Source organism: Oncorhynchus kisutch, linkage group LG1 (genome assembly GCF_002021735.2).
Source record: "Oncorhynchus kisutch isolate 150728-3 linkage group LG1, Okis_V2, whole genome shotgun sequence".
NCBI lineage: Eukaryota > Metazoa > Chordata > Actinopteri > Salmoniformes > Salmonidae > Oncorhynchus > Oncorhynchus kisutch.
Window position 1 is genome coordinate 69,872,211 of NC_034174.2, and position 20,227 is coordinate 69,892,437.

The following is a 20,227-nucleotide window of genomic DNA, read 5'->3' on the forward strand; positions in this document are numbered from 1 at the left end:
GGGGTACCGGTTATTTGAGGTAGTATGCATAGATGACAACAGAGAGTAGCAGTGGTGTAAAGAGGTGGTGAGGAACTAAAAATAGTCTGGGTAGCCATTTGACTAGATGTTCAGGAGTCTTATGGCTTGGGGCTAGAAGCTGTTTAGAAGCCTCTTGGACCTAGACTTGGCGCTCCGGTACCGCTTGCCATGCGGTAGCAGAGAGAACTGTCTCTGACTAGGGTGCTGGATTATTATTTTAAGGCCTTCCTCTGACACCGCCTGGTATAGATGTTCTGGATGGCAGGAAGCTTGGCCACAGAGTTGTTCGCACTACCCTCTGTAGTGCCAAATCCACTTCATTCAGTGTAGATGAAGGGGAGGAGACAGGTTAAAGAAGGATTTTTATGTCTTGAGACAATTTAGACAATGAATTTTGTATATGTGCCATTCAGAGGGTGAATGGGCAAGACAAAATATTTAAGTGCTTTTGAGCGGGGTATGGTAGTAGGTGCCAGGCGCGCCGGTTTCAACAGTTTTCCGTGTGTATTAAGAATGGTCAAAGGACATCCAGCCAATTTGACACAACTGTGGGAAGCATTGGAGTCAACATGGGCCAGTGTCCCTGTGGAACACTTTTGACACCTTATAGAACCCATGCCCTGATGAATTGAACCTGTTTTGATGGCAAAAGGGGTGCAACTCAATAGTAGGAAGGTGTTCCTAAAATGTTGTACACTCAGTGGAGCCCTCACATTATAGCCAGACCAGTTGAAGGAGCCATGAAATTGAAACGAGACGTGTGTCTTTGAGAGCATGGCTGGCTGCTGCAGTGTAGTAGGTGACTGGGGGCCGATTTTTAGAAGCGCCACCTGCTCCCTGAGTCATTGGTAAACACATTCATTCACTCTGCATCTTATTCATTACCAGTAGTCAGGACTCAGGCACACACTCATATTGAAGCGTTCCTATGTAGATGGTCCTAGTGAAGCACTAATGCACTACATTCTCCTTCTAGATGTCATTTCTAATAGTCATGATAATACTGAAGCTTTCTATTGCAGATCCTACTGATGTGTTATAACAGATGTGGCTGCACTAGATAGAAGTGAAATCCTATGGTTTGTTCCTGGTGCACTAGGTTCTCTATCTACATTATATTTCCAGATAGTAATCAAGTCATGTATGCGTCCCTGAGTTTGTTTATAAGAGTCATATGATATATTGTACCGTACTGGAGCTTTCCTAGTAATGCAGTTCCTAATGATGTGCTAGAATATCTATTTGGATTCCCATTACTAGATTAAATCATGTAGTTTGTAGTTTCCTGTCTGTTTGTACTTCCCTGTACTTGTTTATATGAGTCACATGATGAACTGTATGCATTTTCCTGAGACAATATGGGGTTATTGGACACCCCCCTCCTTATATGAATAAATAATATTCAATTAAACTCAAAGTACATTTACACGTGGTTTATACTATAAACATGAATAATATAATAGTATTGTATTATATTCTACACTGTACGGTAATGATGCTTAATCCTAACTGAAAATGCCACGTAGTCACTGACTCAGCCTTGGCATCAATACTCACAAAAGGATGATAATGTTGGGTCAGAGATGGTGCACATCAACCACTAACTTTATTTGCCAGTCCTAAGGTCATAAGGTCAGGAACAAAGCAATGAACAGGGAGGAAAATGTAATTTCCTAGTCAAACATTGTTAAACGTTAAACAACAGCATGGGCAATTGGTTTTCGCTGGAGGACCGACATGATTACTGAGCAACTGCTGTTTATGTGAATCAAACAAGTCAGATTGTAGTAAGAGGTGAACTAGTTATCTGATGGGAATAGGCCTAGAAATCCATAGAAGTTCCCCATAGGCACAGATCTAGGATCAGCTTTAGCCTCCCTAAATCATAACCTTTGCCACAAACGTGGGGAAACATGACATTGTGCTTAGATACGCATCGTGGGGCAATTTCCACATCCTAATATGTGACAATCATCCAACTTCAACTTCAGCAAGAACTAGACTTATTCTAATGAGTGTATTAATATTCAATTCAATTCAAATCACTTTTATTTTCTGGGAGGGAACTTCATGGGGGAAAACAGGCAAATGTCCCATTCACATGACATGATATAGGCCTCACATTATAGCCAGACCAGTTGAAGGAGCCATGAAATTGAAACGAGACGTGTGTCTTTGAGAGCATGGCTGGCTGCTGCAGTGTAGTAGGTGACTGGGGGCCGATTTTTAGAACCGCCACCTGCTCCCTGAGTCATTGGTAAACACATTCATTCACTCTGCATCTTATTCATTACCAGTAGTCAGGACTCAGGCACACACTCATATTGAAGCTTTCCTATGCAGTTGATCCTAGTGAGGCACTAATGGACTAAATTATCTATCTAGATGTCATTTCTAATAGTCATGATAATACTGAAGCTTTCCTATGTAGATGGTCCTAGTGAGGCGCTAATGGACTAAATTATCTATCTAGATTTAATCCTCGATATTTCCTGGGAGAGAACTTCATGTGTGGTGATGAATGGTACTGTACATACAAGACGCATAACAACATAGAACACAACAAAAACATACTGTATAAAGGATTAGAAGGGTTTGAATATCATTCTGATGGCACCCCTCTGTCTATCCATCAGACTCTCTGGGCGGTCCGTTCCCCTCCACCACCCACCGATGCCACCACAAGCCCAAGCGCTGCCTGCCCATCCAGCAGGGTGGCGTTGTGGGCGGGGGCCAGAGGAGAGGCCTGGCCATAAGTCCCTTGCTCTTCCACCCGAACACGAAGGGCTCCCAGATCGCCATGGACCTGGCCCAGAGGACCGTCAAGAGGCAGGCCAGCTTCTGTAACGCCATCACCTTCAGCAACAGACCCGTAGCGTTGTACGAGCAGGTCCGGATCAAGGTATGTAGAGATTTAGATGGACACAACACCACACCCAATGAGGTTTATTTACAGTATTCAAAGTATTCTAACAACGGTAGATTCATTTTATTTGTTTATTTTATGAACATTTTCAAGAAGAAAAAAGCCCATTCCTCAGCAAGGTCCCCAATCAACATGTTGAACTGCCAGAGAGGCACCCGAACATCCAGTTGTAGGGAACTTTGTAGGTTGTTCTATACATGGTGGGATGCTCAAAGATGACGCAAGATACGGAGAGAGATACTTACACGGATCTGTACAATAGGTGAGACTAGCTTTGATGTGTACAGTATCTGATGTATGCACAGTATATATAATGTAAACACACCAAGTCAGAATGGTGATGCGAACACACACACACACACACACACACACACACACACACACACACACACACACACACACACACACACACACACACACACACACACACACACACACACACACACACACACACACACACACACACAGCTTATGAGATTGTCCAGGTAAATCCTTCTTTCAGTCTACTGCTGCTTCCCCCTCCTGTTCCTGTGTCTCCCCAAATAGGCTTAGCGGGTTTCCATCTAACAAGCCAGCATGTCAACCCAGTCAAAGCACTGGGTCAATACTGCTTATGGCACCAGGGCAAGTGGATGTGGCTTTACTGGGTGTTGGTTAAACAGTGATGAGTGAATAGCAGCAAGCACAACAGTTCATTCAGCCAAGTGCTCTAAAGCTGTGGTTCCTAAACTTTAAAAAAGTATATATAGAATTGCAAGAAAATGAACTTTAAAACGGATAATTTCTCTCCTCACCCCATGACAAAATGTGTAGAAGTGCAATATTTTCTCTCCGCCAACAAGAAGGGTGTGAACAGTTTGTGTCATGAACAGTGCTTGTGCCTATAGAAATAGACATCGCTCGCGGGGGAACGTGTGATGTTCCCCAATGCTGGAATGGGGGCCTGAGTGAAAAAGTTTGGGAACCCCTGCTCTGAAGTACACTTAAACTTCAAGAGAATTTAGGCAATTGTCTTATAATTGTCTTACAAAGCCTATTTATCTCACGTTGTATTGGTTTTCAAATCAACTTTATTTCATTGTCCAGGAGCCAAATGCACAATCCTAGTCATATTAACAACCCATGCTAGTTGTTGCATCTTTATCTCCCTTCAAAATTTCGATTGGATATTTTTTCTCTGTCTCATGAAACCGCTCGCATGTGCGTTGTGCTTTTGACAACTGTGTTTTCCGGCTAATAGCATTATGAAACTAACATTTGCGTATCCTACTGCCTTGTGCGGAGTGCTGCGCTTATAATGTGAAGACTAAATAATGTATCAACATTTTAAGCTAAATATTCTGATCAGTTGCATGAGCCTCATTTCTTTCTAAATTTTTTGGGGATGTAGCCTAGGTCTTCTAGTTGTATGAATTTGAGACCTAACGTCCCACAGTTGTCCCAGATTTTGTTTGGAATAGCTTACTTCTTTCACACAGAACGACAAGCTGTCCAATAGAATAGGTGCACTTTTCAACTATGGGGGATAGCAGATTGACATAGGCTAGTGATAATGCTGTTCGTGACTCCTGTTGTTAGCTGAGGAAAAGCAAATGTGGCAAATACTTTCAAATTGCGCATCGGCATTCTGTAAGAAGGACGCACGCCATTGCATCCTAGAGTTTCATGGTCTGTTGAGATGAATTACCATCATCTAAATGGGATTTCTGTCACTGTGGGTGGACTCCCTAATCAGGTTACGCACCCAATGCATATTGGTCCGGTAAATGTCTTAAATGTCCTGTAAATTAAAATGCTGCCTGTCAACGGCCTGCCACCATATATTACTAACGGAAACCCTGGTACACTTACTGTCTACAACCAACCAAATGGGCCCATTACTTGCTTTCTTTTGCAACCTGTCAGCATTGTATAGGCCTCGGTCACAAAATGGAATCTCATTGACAGACAATACACAAAGGGAACCTTCAAACTTCAAGGCAACATTTAGACTTCCTTATAAAGTATAATCCTAGACCTTACACTCTTATGCTACTACAAACTGCTGTAAGACCATCGACCTATCATAGTCTGTCCTCCTTCCACAGATCACTAAGAAGCAGTGTTGCTGGAGTGGAGCTCTCCGTCTGGGCTTCACGGCTAAAGACCCGTCCCGTATCAACCCAGACAGCCTGCCCAAGTATGCCTGCCCTGACCTGGTCTCCCAGAGTGGCTTCTGGGCCAAGGCACTACCTGAGGAGTTCGCCAACGAAGGGAACGTCATCGCCTTCTGGGTGGACAAGAAGGGCCGGGTCTTCTATAGAATCAATGAGTCCAACCCGATGTTGTTCTTCAGTGGGGTGAGAACAGGAGAACCGCTGTGGGCACTGATAGATGTCTATGGGTTGACCCGTGGAGTGCAACTGCTAGGTATGTTAAGAAAGCATGCATGCACACCTACACATTCATCTCCATACCATTCCTCACTTCTAGCTTCTTGGTAAGGTGATGGACAAGGAGAGAATTAGGAGGTACGGTTATGGGATTTGGTGATCACCCATGCCTTTCGAGGATGTCTTTGCGGTGAGCACCATGGTCATACAGAATGTAATGGTGCATTTTTTCCACTCCAAAGTCATATTAGGTATTTTAACATGTTTACCGACTGTAAACATAGTGTCTACTGACTGGGAATGAAATATATTTTCTTATGGTGGAGGAGGTTAGTGATAGTTATTATAACCTAATGTGAACCCCTCTAAGATCTTTACAAATGCTATCTATATATGACGAACATTTGGCCCTAGTATTTTTAGCACCACTATAGCACATGGGCTTCAAAATAACTGCCCTGCTGTGCATTATCGAGGCATGCAATGCAGCTTAACATACATACTGTACCATAGAGCTAGACATAGCATAGCCTCGTGTTAGCCAAGGCTTAGCATAAATGCCATAGCGATAGACATAGCATGCGATAACCTAGCGTTAGCCAAGGCTTTGATGTACCCAGGGCCTATGGCATACTGTGCATGTTTCTGTTCTCTAGGGATTCAATGTGTCAATGTTGTCATCCCCCTTATGTTAAAAATAGACAAGGGGTTTGGTCACATGTTCCATAGATAGCCTATTTGATCCTAATTGCGAGCCGTGCCAATTGACAGGAGTACAGCGGTATCTCCTGTCTCGGGTAGCAGAGGGGTGGGATGTTTTGTGTTCACCGTGTGATGTGGGAGTCGTTTTATCTGAAGTCCCCCCCCCCCAGTCCCCCCGCACTCCTAGTCTTGACGGGAGGCAGCGATGACAAGTAGCGATAGAAACCTAGCTGTATTCCTCAACAGACTAGCATGGGACTCCAGGGAGTAGCAACGTTAGAGAACGCGGACGTAATTCGTTGGCCCAAAGTTCACATTGTCGTCTCGCATTACCGTGACACCTCGCACTCTCCTCTATAAGTCACTTGGGGAGACCCCTGGCGTCTTGGTAAACCCTATGCTGCTCGGAGCGCTGTTACAATCGCTCTCTTCAGCCCTAGTTAAATCAACCCACAGCCTTTTACAGTCAGGCTATAGCCAGGGCAGCCTAGGGTACAGAGCTCCTATAGGTCCTCAGGGGGCCTTCTGACATCTGCCCTCAACATACTGGTCGCTTACATCTGAACTGTAATAGTCCTAAAATGTTCTTCCCTAGATTTTTGGGGGGGACTTTGGGAAAAAATTTATTTTCCTGCTTTAGCTTTCCACCTACATCCAGAATATATACATCATGTTTACAATTAAACCAGCATCCTCTTATCTCTCTGTATGCATAGACATGCAGCAGTCTAGTTATTGTTTTTCTGTACTGTAGGCCTATGCATTCTTATTTAGATGCAGTAATCACTTACTGATTTACATGGAACATTCTATGGTCGCCTTATTATGGGTTTGTGAAATTTCACATGTAACAGGAATGAACATGGGGCTTATATTTGTTTCCACCTACCACACACAAACCTCCAGGCTGCCTTCACTTCATATTCCCTATCAGAGGTGGTATCTGTCAGACCAAATCACTTTTTTTCCAAGCCTGCCGACACGCATTATGTTACATATTCTATTCATTTAACTTAATGACTCCACTGCACTGCACATGCGCCAGGACATGTCTGTTTTGCTGCTACTGTAAAGTCTAACAGATTTATTAAATAAATCCTTAATCACTGAAAAAAAACTGTGAGCTATTTTAAAACCCATAATTACACACTGTCTCACACACACACACACACACACACACACACACACACACACACACACACACACACACACACACACACACACACACACACACACACACACACACACACACACACACACACACACACACTCACAAACACACAGAAACCGTCATTTACTATCTTAGCACCAAAGTGAACACACGTGCCTACTTCTAAAAACAAAGTGTATTTTGTCATTTGATAACATCGGTTTAAGTCCCAAGTGTTGTGTTGAGGTCAGCACAGAAGGTTAGGTTGACAGCATGACCCCGGTTGCACCCAGCAACAACTTTGAGGCCTCCGATTGGGTGATGCATGATAGGTCCCGCATTAGGTATTGTGTGATAGGCCCCCTGCAAGAGATGCCTTTCCTGACACATTTTAGGGGTTATTACACATGGCTTAGTGTGATGTAGTGTTTTCCACACCTCCAGTTGGGTGATGAGCATGGTTTAAGATCCAAGCTGTAGCTAATGAAACCCAGACAGGCAGAATTATGGGATAAATAAATCTAGCTGCTCTGGTGTTGGCAGCTTCATTCCTCATACCCACACAGGCACACACCTTCTACGATGACCAAGAGAATAGCGATGCACTGCACTTCACTGCCTGCCTGTCTGTCTCTTTTTTAACTATCTCTTCTTAGCTATCTTCTCTGTCTATCTCTTCTTAACTATCTTCCCTGTCTATCTCTTCTTAACTATCTCTTCTTAACTGCCTTAACTACATAAAATTTAAATGACTTCAAACGTGATACATTATCAGTCCTGTAGTGACTCCATGTCTTTCGTGTGCATCATGACAAATAAACAAACAAAGTTGACGAGAGCATTGAACTTAACATACAACAACCGTCCTGCCTGTCACATTCTGTTAAAGGTCCCCAAAGCACACACATCCCTGGGTCGCTCCTCTTTTCAGTTCGCTGCAGCTAGCGACTGGAACGAGCTGCAACAAACACTTGAACTGGACAGTTTTATCTCCATCTCTTCATTCAAAGACTCAATCATGGACACTGTTACAGACAGTTGTGGCTGCTTCTTGTTGTGATGTATTGTTGTCTCTACCTTCCTGCCCTTTGTGCTGTTGTCTGTGCCCAGTAATGTTTGTACCATGTTTTGTGCTGCTACCTTGTTGTGTTGCTACCATGTTGTTGTCATGTTGTGTTGCTGCCATGCTGTGTTTTCATGTGTTGCTGCCATGCTATGTTGTTGTCTTTAGGTCTCTCTTTGTGTAGTGTTGTGGTGTCTCTCTTGTCGTGATGTGTGTTTTGTCCTATATTTTTACTTTTAATCCCAGCCCCCGTCCCAGCAGGAGGCCTTTTGCCTTTCTTTAGGCCGTCATTGTAAATAAGAATTTGTTCTTAATATTCTGGTAACTTGATGCCCTTTGACAAATATAAATAATATTGCTCTTTATCCATAATAATGTAATCATGTAGCCCACCCGTACTGTATCTGCAAGCTGTTGGCTAGAGGAGCACATGTGTCAAGACCAGAGTGGGCACATTTTCTATATAACGCAGCAGTTTTTGTGACAGAACCATCAGTAGAGTTGAAAGGGGCGATGGAAACCCATTGAACTTATTTGGTACATTGGAATTGAATGAGAAAGGTTCTTTTTCATGTGCACGACGTCATCACACACAGCCTTTAATCCGCAACAAGTCAGTTTGATGGAAAATTAGATGGAAACCTAGCTACTGACAATGTTTCGGCTTGGTGGCCAAACACATGATCTGCATTGATCAATGTGTAAAGAGTAATCTAGGAAGCCAAATGATTAAACACTTTGGCCAACCTGTAGCTTAGACGTCATAGCCATTCATTTCTGAAACACTGTCAGTCATTACATGCATTTTAGTAAGCCCTAGACTTTTTCCACATTTCTGTTCTGTTACAGCCTTTTTTTGTCACTAGACTACACACAATAGCCCATCATGTCAAAGTGGAATTATGTTTTTCTAAATAAAAATTGCGCAAAGTATTCTACCCCTTTGTTATGGAAAGCCTAAATAAGTTCAGAAGTACACATTTGCTTAACAAGTCACATAAGAAGTTGTATCCGCTCACTTTCTGTGCAAGAATATTGTTAACCATGATTTTTGAATGACTACCTCATCTCTGTAAGGTCCCTCAGTCGAGCAGTGAATTTCAAACACAGATTCAACCACAAAGGCCAGGGAGGTTTTCCAATGCCTCGCAAAGAAGGGCATCTATTGGTAGATGGGTAAACATACATAAAAAGCAGACGTTGAATATCCCTTTGAGCTTGGTGAAGTTAATAATTACACTTTGGATGGTGTATCAATACACCCAGTCACTACAAAGATACAGGTGTCCTTACTTTCTCAGTTGCCGGAGAGGAAGGAAACTGCTCAGGGATTTCACCATGAGGCCAATGGTGACTTTAAAACAGTGACAGAGTTTAATGGCTGTGATAGGAGAAGCTGTAGGATGAATCAACAACATTGTAGTTAACCTAACCTAACTAACCTAATTGACAGAGTGAAAAGAAGGAAGCCTGTACATAATAAAAACATTCCAAAACATGCATCCTGTTCGCAATAAGACACTAAAGTAAAACTGCTCAAATATTGGCAAAGAAATCAACTTTATGTCATGAATACAAAGCTTTATTTTGGGGGCAAATCCAACACAACACATCACTGAGTACCACTTTTCATATTTTCAAGCATGGTGGTGGCTTCATCATGTTATGGGTATGCTTGTCATCTGCAAGGACTAGGGAGATGTTTATGGCAAAATGAAACAGAATAGAGCTAAACACAAAAAAAGACAAATACATGTTAATCCTACTTTGTAACACAACAAAATGTGGAAGAAATCAAGGGGTGTGAATACTTTCTGAAGGCACTGTATATGCATTTTGAATCATTAAATGCATTTTTATCAAATGTACATGTATTTGAAATACATTTTGTATTGAGGTCAGCACAGAACAATAGTCTTAGCCTCTGATTGGGTGACTAATGAACAGACCCTCGGTAGGTATCGTGTGATAGGCCCCCAGCAGGTGATGCCTTCCAGACACATTTTTGGGGATATTATTACACATGGAGGAGTGTGATTGAGTGTTTTCCACCCTACAGTTGGATGATGAGCGTAGTTTAAGATCCCAGCTCTAGCTAATGAAACCCAGACAGGCAGAATTATGGGCTAGATAAATCTAGCTACTCTGAGAGTGACAGCTTCATTCCACACACACGTGGAAGGAGAGAGACACACACACACACACACACACACACACACACACACACACACACACCGTCAATGACGACTATAGAAATGGAGATTCGCTTGCCTGCCTGGCTGTCAATCTATCCTCTCTTAACTGCCTTCTGCTTTTTGGCACCATTAAGCTCACCTTCCCCGGCAATATATGTAGCCATAAACAAGTCCATATCTTTATGGCGCTGGTATTTGGGAAAGGTGATAGCGTGACACTTCCTGCCAGAGCCTCCTAGGTAGGAACTGATCCTACACTGTTAAAATGAAGTGCTTTGTAACACTGAGCTTGCGACCATCTGGAAGGAGACGAAACCTTAACAGTGCTGGAGTATTGAATCACATCATCCTGAGATGTTTTTAAATATTACATGGTGTGTTGTAACACCACTAAATCAAGCGATGTGCAACACCTTGCCAGGGACTGGGAGCACTCACAGAAAATATTTCAAACATTATTTTGGTGTTTCAAGTTCTGTTTAGTGCAGAAATAGATCCCTTCTCTTTTGGTGTAGTTTCCTCTCTCTAAAGCTTCTAAACACCATTATGATGTTTTCAATCCTGTCTAGTGCAGAAGTAGATCATTTTTTCTGGAGTGTCTTATTGTTTAACTTTGTTTTATGTATTTGAAAATGTGCCATTTTATACAATTTTGGCATTGTCAGACACGGTGTTTAAACCACCAGACCCAACTGAAGGTTGAACTGCAAGAATTGAGGATTCTACCTTTGCCTCTTTCATTAACAGTAATGAATGTGGGAATGGGGTGCAGTCCTCATTGAAAGTAATTTTGCTGTTTTCAAAACTGTTCGTCATGATCCATTACACCTCATGGCACAACGCGTTTAACAGAGTTTCCTTTCTTCAAACATTCATACGACGTTGTGTGGGAGAAGAAAAAAAATCACAAAGTTTGAATACCCACAATCCTCTTTAAACAGAGTCAAGTGGCAAGATAGGAAATGCAAGGTGATTCAAACCAAAGACTTCCAATGAGTTCAATCACTCAATGTTCTCTTTCTTTGGTTATCCTCATAAAATACACTTACATTTTCAACAACATTTACAACGTTACACAATTAATAAATCATTGAAACGGCTTGCATGCATTTTGACACTTTATGGCGACAGTTCTGAAATGACAGAGGGGATAGAGATAGGAGAAACAGATTGAAGGGTTGGAGCGGGTAATTTAACCCTGGTCTTTGGCGGGGAGAGAAGTGACTAGGCAAGGTGTGTTACCACTAGATCATTTCAATTCACCCCAGAATAATTTCTTACGGTGTGGCTGTGTGGTTGAGCGGGTAAAATTTCCAAAGGAATGTACCATCTTACTGCCTGTCCCTTTTTCCAAGCTGACTAAATAACAATAATTCTCCATAGTCTCTTATCATCAATAAATATTTAAGCTATAAACCACTTGCATTTATAAACCATTGATTTGATGAGAAACACAGTTTTTGTGTTTTGATGCTGCCTTTAACATGCACTGAAACTCCAAATAGTGTTTTCACAACACTCTCTTAAAATCACCAATATTCAGGTGATTAACCACTTTGGGTGTTTCTGAGTACTTCATTTCAGTTTTAAAGCACATTCTGTGTATTAAAACACTTACATTGGGTTTACATTCAAACACCCTCCAAACACCAGATCTCAGCTTATGTGCACAACTTTTCATGGTTTTGTTACACAATCATGGTATTTTGAGACTTTCTATTTTTACAGTGCAGGTAGGAACTGATTTACTGTTTTAGGCCTTTAAAGCTACAATATGTAACTTTTTGGGCGATCTGACCAAATTCACATAGAAATGTGAGTTATAGATTTCTCATTCCCTTTGAAAGCATGTCTAGAAGATGTAGATCTGTTCTATGTGTGCTATTTCTATGCTTCCTGTACTGAAGTTTCATTTTTGCATCTTTTACTTTTGGTTTTGTACATCAGCTTCGAACAGCTGAATATACAATAGTTTTGGTTACGGAAAATATATTTCACAGCGGTTTAGATGGAACAATGATTCTCTACACAATGACTGCTTGTTTTGTCACATAAACTGAAATTAGGAAAACTATTAGAATTTTAGCAACCATGAATTGGCGATTTCTGCAGAGTGGATCTTTAACTGGGCAAATGCAATATCTTCTGGGTTGGGGCAGAATAATGAGCCTGATGCCCCTCAGAGGCTTTACATCCAGCAGGGTAAAAAGGTTGTTTCATAAATATAAATGGAGCTCCGGTGCTTCATGGCTGTCTGTCACATACCGTTCACGTGTGCAATGTTTATGCACGTACAGGCACAGAGGCATACAAGTATGAATACACACACACACACACGCACACACGCACACACACACGCACACACGCACACACACACACACACACACACACACACACACACACACATACACACACACACACACAATGTTCAGTTGTTGTCTTAGGAAATTTATGTAGGTAATACACTCCAGTACACTTGAAGTGCAGTAAGTACTGTACAGTCTTTCACTATGCGTTAACATAAACACACTGTATGAATTACAGCATTTCTCTATGGAACACAACATAAACACACTGTTTGGATTATAGAATATCTCAAAGTAACACAACATAAATATACTACATGAATGATAGAATATCTCAAAGTAACACAGTTCTCAATGATCTCAACGATTGACAGGTCAGCCTAACCTTCTCACTCTTTGTGTCTCTCTCTCTCTCTCTCTCTCTCTCTCTCTCTCTCTCTCTCTCTCTTTCTCCATTCTTCACTCTGGTAGAAAATCAGAAGGTAATAAACTTTTCAAAGGAAGGGAACATTCTGTTACTTTTCAAATGGCCCTGAAAACATTTTCAAAGTGTGTGAGTGTGTGTGTTTTCAGAGAATACTCGATCACATTCAAAAGCCGAGCTGCTCTGCCCCTTGACCTGTTTAAAAGCTTTCGATACAAGTAGATTTGACTTTCTCCCATTTTGGCTCAATGTATTGTTTATACTGTAGGGCAAATCACCAGTGATTGCGGAATGTGCTCTTTTCTAAAGATGTCGACAGGGGCAACAGAGAAAAAAAGAGCCCAATGTTTTGACACGGGGGAACTCAAGCTGTGAAAGCTTGACAGATGAGGTCGTGAGAAAATGGGTGCTTTTGTTTATGTCTTTCGCGAATGTGTCGGAGAAATGTCGCTTATCTCTGACAAGGTGTCACAATGTCTAGAAGGTTGTCCGAACCTTGTTGTGTGTGTGTGTGTGTGTGTGTGTGTGTGTGTGTGTGTGTGTGTGTGTGTGCCAGCATTACGACAGGTGTGAAGAATTAAAATATGCCAGGTCTGATACGGGAACATATTCAAATCTTTCATATTGCTCTGTTGTCTAGTTGAAAGCAGGTTAGAAACCTGACGTCTCTTCATGGTTATACAGAACCTTTCACGTATGATTTGTTGTGCTGAGGTATCAAATCAAATCACATTTGATTGGTCACATATACGTGTTTAGCAGATGTTAATGCGAGTCTAGCGAAATGCTTGTGCTTTTAGTTCCGACAGTGCATTGATATCTAACAATTAATATCTAACAGTTTCACAACATATAACCAAAATACAAGTAAATCTAAGAAAGGAATGGATTAAGAATACAGTTGAAGTCGGAAGTTTACATTCACTTAGGTTTGAGTCATTAAAACTCATTTTTCAACCACTCCATACATTTCTTGTTAACAAACTTTAGTTTTGGCAAGTTGGTTAAGACATCTACTTTGTGCATGACACAAGACATTTTTCAAACAATTGTTTACAGACATATTATTGCACTTATAATTCACTGTATCACAATTCTAGTGGGTAAAAAGTGTACATACACTAAGTTGACTGTGCCTATAAACAGCTTGGAAAATTCCAGAAAATGATGTCATGGCTTTAGAAGCTTCTGATTGGCTAATTGACATCATTTGAGTCAATTGGAGGTGTACCTGTGGATGTTTTTCAAGGCCTACCTTCAAACTGCCTCTTTCCTTGACATCATGGGAAAATCGAAATAAATCAGCCAAGACGTCAGAAGAAAATTGTAGACCTCCACAAGTCTGGTTCATCCTTGGGAGCAATTTCCAAATGCCTGAAGGTACCACGTTCATCTGTACAAACAATAGTACGCAAGTATAAACACCATGGGACCACGGGGCTGTCATACCGCTCAGGAAGGAGACGCGTTCTGTCTCCAAGAGATGAACGTACTTCGGTGCGAAAAGTGCATATCAATCCCTGAGCAACAGTAAATGACCTTGTGAAGATGCTGGAGGAAACAGGTACAAAGTATCTATATCCACAGTTAAACAAGTCTTATATCGACATAACATGAAAGGCCGCTCAGCAAGGGAGAAGCCACTGCTCCAAAACCACCATAAAATAAGAAAGCCAGACTACGGTTTGCAACTGCACATGGGGACAAAGAATGTACTTTTTTGAGAAATGTCCTCTGGTCTGATGAAACAAAAATAGAACTGTTTGGTCATAATAACCATCGTTATGTTTGGAGGAAAAAGGGAGAGGCTTGCAAGCCAAAGAACACCATCCCAACCATGAAGCATGGGGGTGGCAGCATCATGTTGTGGCAGTGCTTTGCTGCAGGAGGGACTGGTGCACTTCACAAAATAGATGGCATCATGAGGAAAGAAAATTATGTGGATATATTGAAGCAACATCTCAGTCATCTTCAGTCAGGAAGTTAATGCTTGGTCGCAAATGGGTCTTCCAAATGGAGAATGACCCCAAGCATACTTCCAAAGTTGTGACAAAAATGGCTTAAGAACAACAAAGTCAAGGTATTGGAGTGGCCATCACAAAGCCCTGACCTCAATCAATAAGAAAATTGTGGGCAGAACTGAAAAAGCATGTGCGAGCAAGGAGGCCTACAAACCTGACTCAGTTACACCTGCTCTGTCAGGAGGAATGGGCCAAAATTCACACAACTTATTGTGAGAAGCTTGTGGAAGGCTACCCAAAATGTTTGACCCAAGTTAAACCATTTAAAGGCAATGCTACCAAATACTAATTGAGTGTCTGTAAACTTCTGACCCACTGGGAATGTGATGAAAGAAATAAAAGCTGAAAAAATCATTCTCTCTACTATTATCATGACATTTCACATTCTTAAAAAAAAGTGGTGATCCTAACTGACCTAAGACAGGGAATATGTACTAGGATTAAATGTCAGGAATTGTGAAAAACTGCATGTCAGAGCGGCATTGGACTAAGATACAGCGGCATAGTATAGAGTACAGTATATACATATGAGATGGGTGATTCAATTATTTACACACAATTAAAGATACTAAGATACCTTACAATAGTATAGAGTACAGTTTACACATATGAGTGACATGCCATGATATCTTGTTATGAATGTCACAACAAAACACAAGGCTTGTCTGGTCGAATTTAGCACTCAATACACTGAAGTCAGACAATGTATGATATATAGACTTGTCCTTATCTATAAATCCAATAAGCCAGAACTTTTATATACAGTACAGATCATTTCAGACATCACAGACAAACAGAGTGTCAGGTATGCGTAAAATGGCTGTAAGGGAGTCAGGTGCAGGAGAGCAGATATTGGGTAGCCAACTTTTGTTAGGGCAAACCAAAAGCACACGGCAAAGTGAACACGAAGGAGGATCAGACGCTCTACCCGCGGGCGGGTGAATAACACGAAACAGAATAAACAATACCACACAAAGACATGAGGGAAACAGAGGGTTAAATACACAACACATAATGAGGGAAATGAGAACCAGGTGTGTGGGAAAACAAGACAAGACAAATGGAAAATGAAAAATTTATCGGCGATGGCGATGGCTAGAAGACCGGCGACATCGACTGCCGAGCACCGCCCCAACAAGGAGAGGCATCGACTTTGGCAGAAGTCGTGACATAATGGCTCTTGCAGTGTAGTTCACTGTGTCCCTGTTTGGAGTTAGGCACAATTTAAACCTTTGTGACCAGCTGTAGAGAATTACTCTATTAACGTAAGCATTAATGACATATGAGATCTGGATGGAACCAGTCTGCTTGGGCTGGGTTTTGCTGGCTAGTACCACAATGCATATGTGATATGTCATGGTGCAGCTGTGTAGTGGCACAAACTAACGATTAGTAGGAGAGCTGGAGGGAGGGAGTGAGAGAAAGACGGAGAGAGGAAGGGACAGAGAATGATGGGAGGAGTGAAAACGTGGGGGAGTGAGGGAGACAGTGAGAGAGAGGGAGAAGGATAGAGAGCGGGAGAGAGAGAATGAATGAGTGGGAGAAGAGAGGCATTAGAATAGAAGAACATTCATCAAAGCAAGCTAATTCACTATTTTGCTTTACTCTCACTGCAAATTCACAATGTTTACACTTACTTTTACCCCAAGGATACTGAGAGAGTAACTACCGAGAGATGTCGGATCTTAATTTGAGACAATTTGCTACAGCAGGAAAATAATCCTGCAGCAACAGGAAATGTGAATTATTATGCAGATTATAATGAATGGACATGTTGTAGGGGTTGATACATTTTTCGTAAGAGGGAATCAAGACTGAAATTTGTTAGTGAAAATTACAAACTTCAGAAGCCTTTTTAAACCTCATACACTACAGGTTTTACATTTCAGGAGTGTTCTCCTGCAACAGGGTGATCAAATTAAGATCCTACATCTGTAATAAAAACTAATGACGATTCCAATGGCAACGAGAAGAGATTGACAACTGCTGAGAGGTCGGCCAGGTTTGAAACGCAAAAAATAGATGACACGTGTCACTGGCGTTAGGACTTTCTAAAGGAATATCTGCAATATGTCCCCAGCCTCTTGACTGAGGGAAAATATATGTTATTATCAAGATGTTGCACCGAGAAGATGGATACTGAAGCTCCAATAGAGCTTATTGGACCCTTGGTTCCTTGCCATGTTTTGGACCTATCGTCCACTATGTTCTCGGTCCAATCTTATGACTGCGGTAATATGAAGTCATTTGGAACAATAGAAGTCATTGAGGGACGTTATCCGAACGTTGTCCAAAACCATAGACACAGACCACGGGAGGTTACTGGTTACGGTCCACTGAGGATAAAATGGCTATTTTATTATTTTAGTGTTTTGACTGGCATTGAGGTTGTAACTTTGTGGTTTTATGCGTTCAAACTGGAAATGTATTGTAGAAAGAGCAGTTTGAATGTCACAATGGTCTCCGCATTGAAAATACTCTTTAATTGTCTGGCTGTGTTTATGGACCTAAATGTCAAATGTACCGTAAAAGGCAAGGTCATTGTTTGTTCAGTGGTTTGGATAGACAGAGAAAAAAGATTCTGTATGGTTTAGCAGTGAAACCAATTTGAGATTATGTTGACTGAGTTTAATACTAATTTCCTATTTTATAGGACATTATGAAGTAGATTAAACCCACTGGACAAAAACAGGTTGAATCAACGTTGTTTCCACGTCATTTCAACAAAACAATTCAATGTGATGACGTGGAAAACTGATTGGATTTGGAAAAAGTCATCAACGTAAAAGGAATTTTGTCCTTTTTTCACCAAAATGTTAACCTAAATCCAATAACATGGTGAAATGTTTTGTTGTTTTCGGATTTAATTCACATCAGTTGACATCTCAACCAAATGTAAATTCAAACTAGACGTTGAACTGGTCGTCTGTGCCCAGTGGGAAGACACCAGAGGTGTAATGCCAAGACTTATGTTGTCCTTCCTAACGTTGTACTTCATGTCTTTCACGTCCTAAAATGGACACCATACAATGGACTACCCCCTATTAGGAAGTGTGAAGGGAAACAACACAATGTATATAGCCCTGTCTAAACATATGCATAGACAATACATTCAATCCGAGTCAACGGCAGTCTGTTACATTGGCTGGAATTAATTCCCCCCTTTTATTAGGGGGGAATTAGCCAAATAACAGCTCTGTCCCCACCACAGTCCAGACCTGGGTTCAAATACTACTCTAAATGACTTCAAATACTTTATCTGTGCTTAATTGAGTTTGACTGGCTTAATGGAACCAGCAGAATAGCCTCAAAACTGCAAACCCTGCCCATCTTGCACTGCAGGCAGTTAGAGCAAACACTCAAAAGTATTTGAAAAATTGTGAATAGTACTTGAACCCAGACCTGCCACGGTCTGGTTGGAGCAGTCGAGCAGGAGGAGAACTGGCTGAGAGAGGCTTTAATATAAGAACCTTATGATGGAGTTATTCATCTATTAATGCTTAAGCCCCGACCACTGATTGGTTGAGAGATGCTGCACATGCTGAATTTTGCTGATGACCTAAGGGACCGGGGCTTCTGGGGCTTTTGTGACTTATGTAGAGCGTTTGTGCCTGGGCTTTTGTTTTGGAGCCATGTTGCGTGTGTCGCCTCACAAAAGGCTGTTGATCTTTCCAGCCTGGGGGTTCGAAATCGACCTGCCGGCGAGGCGAGGGAGCGACTGGCCCAAAGCCAGGGAGTATCAGGGTATACGGCACCATCCCAAACATCCCTCAAACCCTCCCTCGCTGCCTCTCTCTCTCCACTCCATCTCTTTTCTTTCTCTCTTTCTATCCACTCACTCACTGTTTCCCTCTCTCTTTCTCTCTCTCACTCAATCACTCTCTCTCTTTCTATCCTTCTCACTCACACTATCCTTCTTTACCTCTCTCAACCCCCTCTCTCTTTCTCCAACTCTCTCTCTCCACCTCTCTCCATCCCTCTTTATCTCTCCATCACTTAGTCTCTCCTGGAAACCTCAAACACGGGCACTCTCCTCCCCATCCTTCTGCGTCTCTCCCCATCCATCCCCGCCTGTCTCAGCTGTGCAGCTCTACTTCTAAAAGAACACAGCTGTGAGCTGCTCTCTTTCCCCCCTACTCCACTTCTCCTCTCCTCCTTTCAGTTGTGTCCCAATCCTCCACTCCCATCAGTCTCTCACATCTTGTGAATCCCTGAGAGTTTGTGAATAAAGCCAAGCTCTGAGAGAGAGAGAGGGAGGGAGAGAGAGAGAGAGAGGGAGAGGGAGAGGGGGGAGAGAGAGAGAGAGAGAGAGAGAGAGAGAGAGAGAAAAAAGCCAGACGTATAACTGTGCAAATCCCATCTCTCACAGGGAGAGCCACAACGTTGGCTCTCGGACCCTGGCACGTTCCCTCTGCTAAACCCACAGAAGAAATACTACAGTTGACTATAGAATACTATAATACTCACTATAAAATGATGTAGTAAACTGTAGAATACTATACTACACACTGTAGAATCCCTCTATCATGTGTAGTGCTTAATATAGAATGTTGTAGTAAATACAACAGTATTATCCACAAGAAACACACTGTAGCAAACACTACAGAAATATCCACAAAAACACTACAATCTGCAAAAACACTACACTTTTTAAACTATACTAAATACTACAGTATTTCATTTGCATATACCCTGCCCATTCCCCTCCCCCATATCACAATATATGCCACCCATAAGTAAGAGACCTACATGCCACATAAAGACCATATATTGTGTTCCCTACAGGTTATAGAAAAGAGCAGAAGTGCAAAACTATTTTTTCAGACCCGTGTTATCTACAGCTACTGGAAAATGTCCTCTTTTAGTGTTTCCCCAGTAGGTTTCCTCGAGGAGAAAGCCTCCACTTATATGTCAAAGATAATAAAACAAGAACAAAATAGTAAATACTACAGTAATGTCCCCAAAAACCCTACAGTAATTACTACAGTATACTACAGTCCTTCAAAATAACTACAATAAATACTACAGTATATACTACAGTTATTTT

The 20,227-nt window shown here is 41.7% G+C and overlaps 1 protein-coding gene across 1 annotated transcript in view; it reads left to right on the plus strand.

The window, feature by feature from the left end:
* Nucleotides 1-20,227, plus strand: part of LOC109892654 (E3 ubiquitin-protein ligase NEURL1) — a 60,406-nt gene that overhangs the window by 18,024 nt on the left and 22,155 nt on the right. The window contains exons 2-3 of the mRNA XM_020485386.2: nucleotides 2,658-2,923; nucleotides 5,035-5,356. Coding sequence (XP_020340975.2) covers nucleotides 2,658-2,923; nucleotides 5,035-5,356 — 588 coding nt within the window. The remainder of the gene's footprint in view (nucleotides 1-2,657; nucleotides 2,924-5,034; nucleotides 5,357-20,227) is intronic.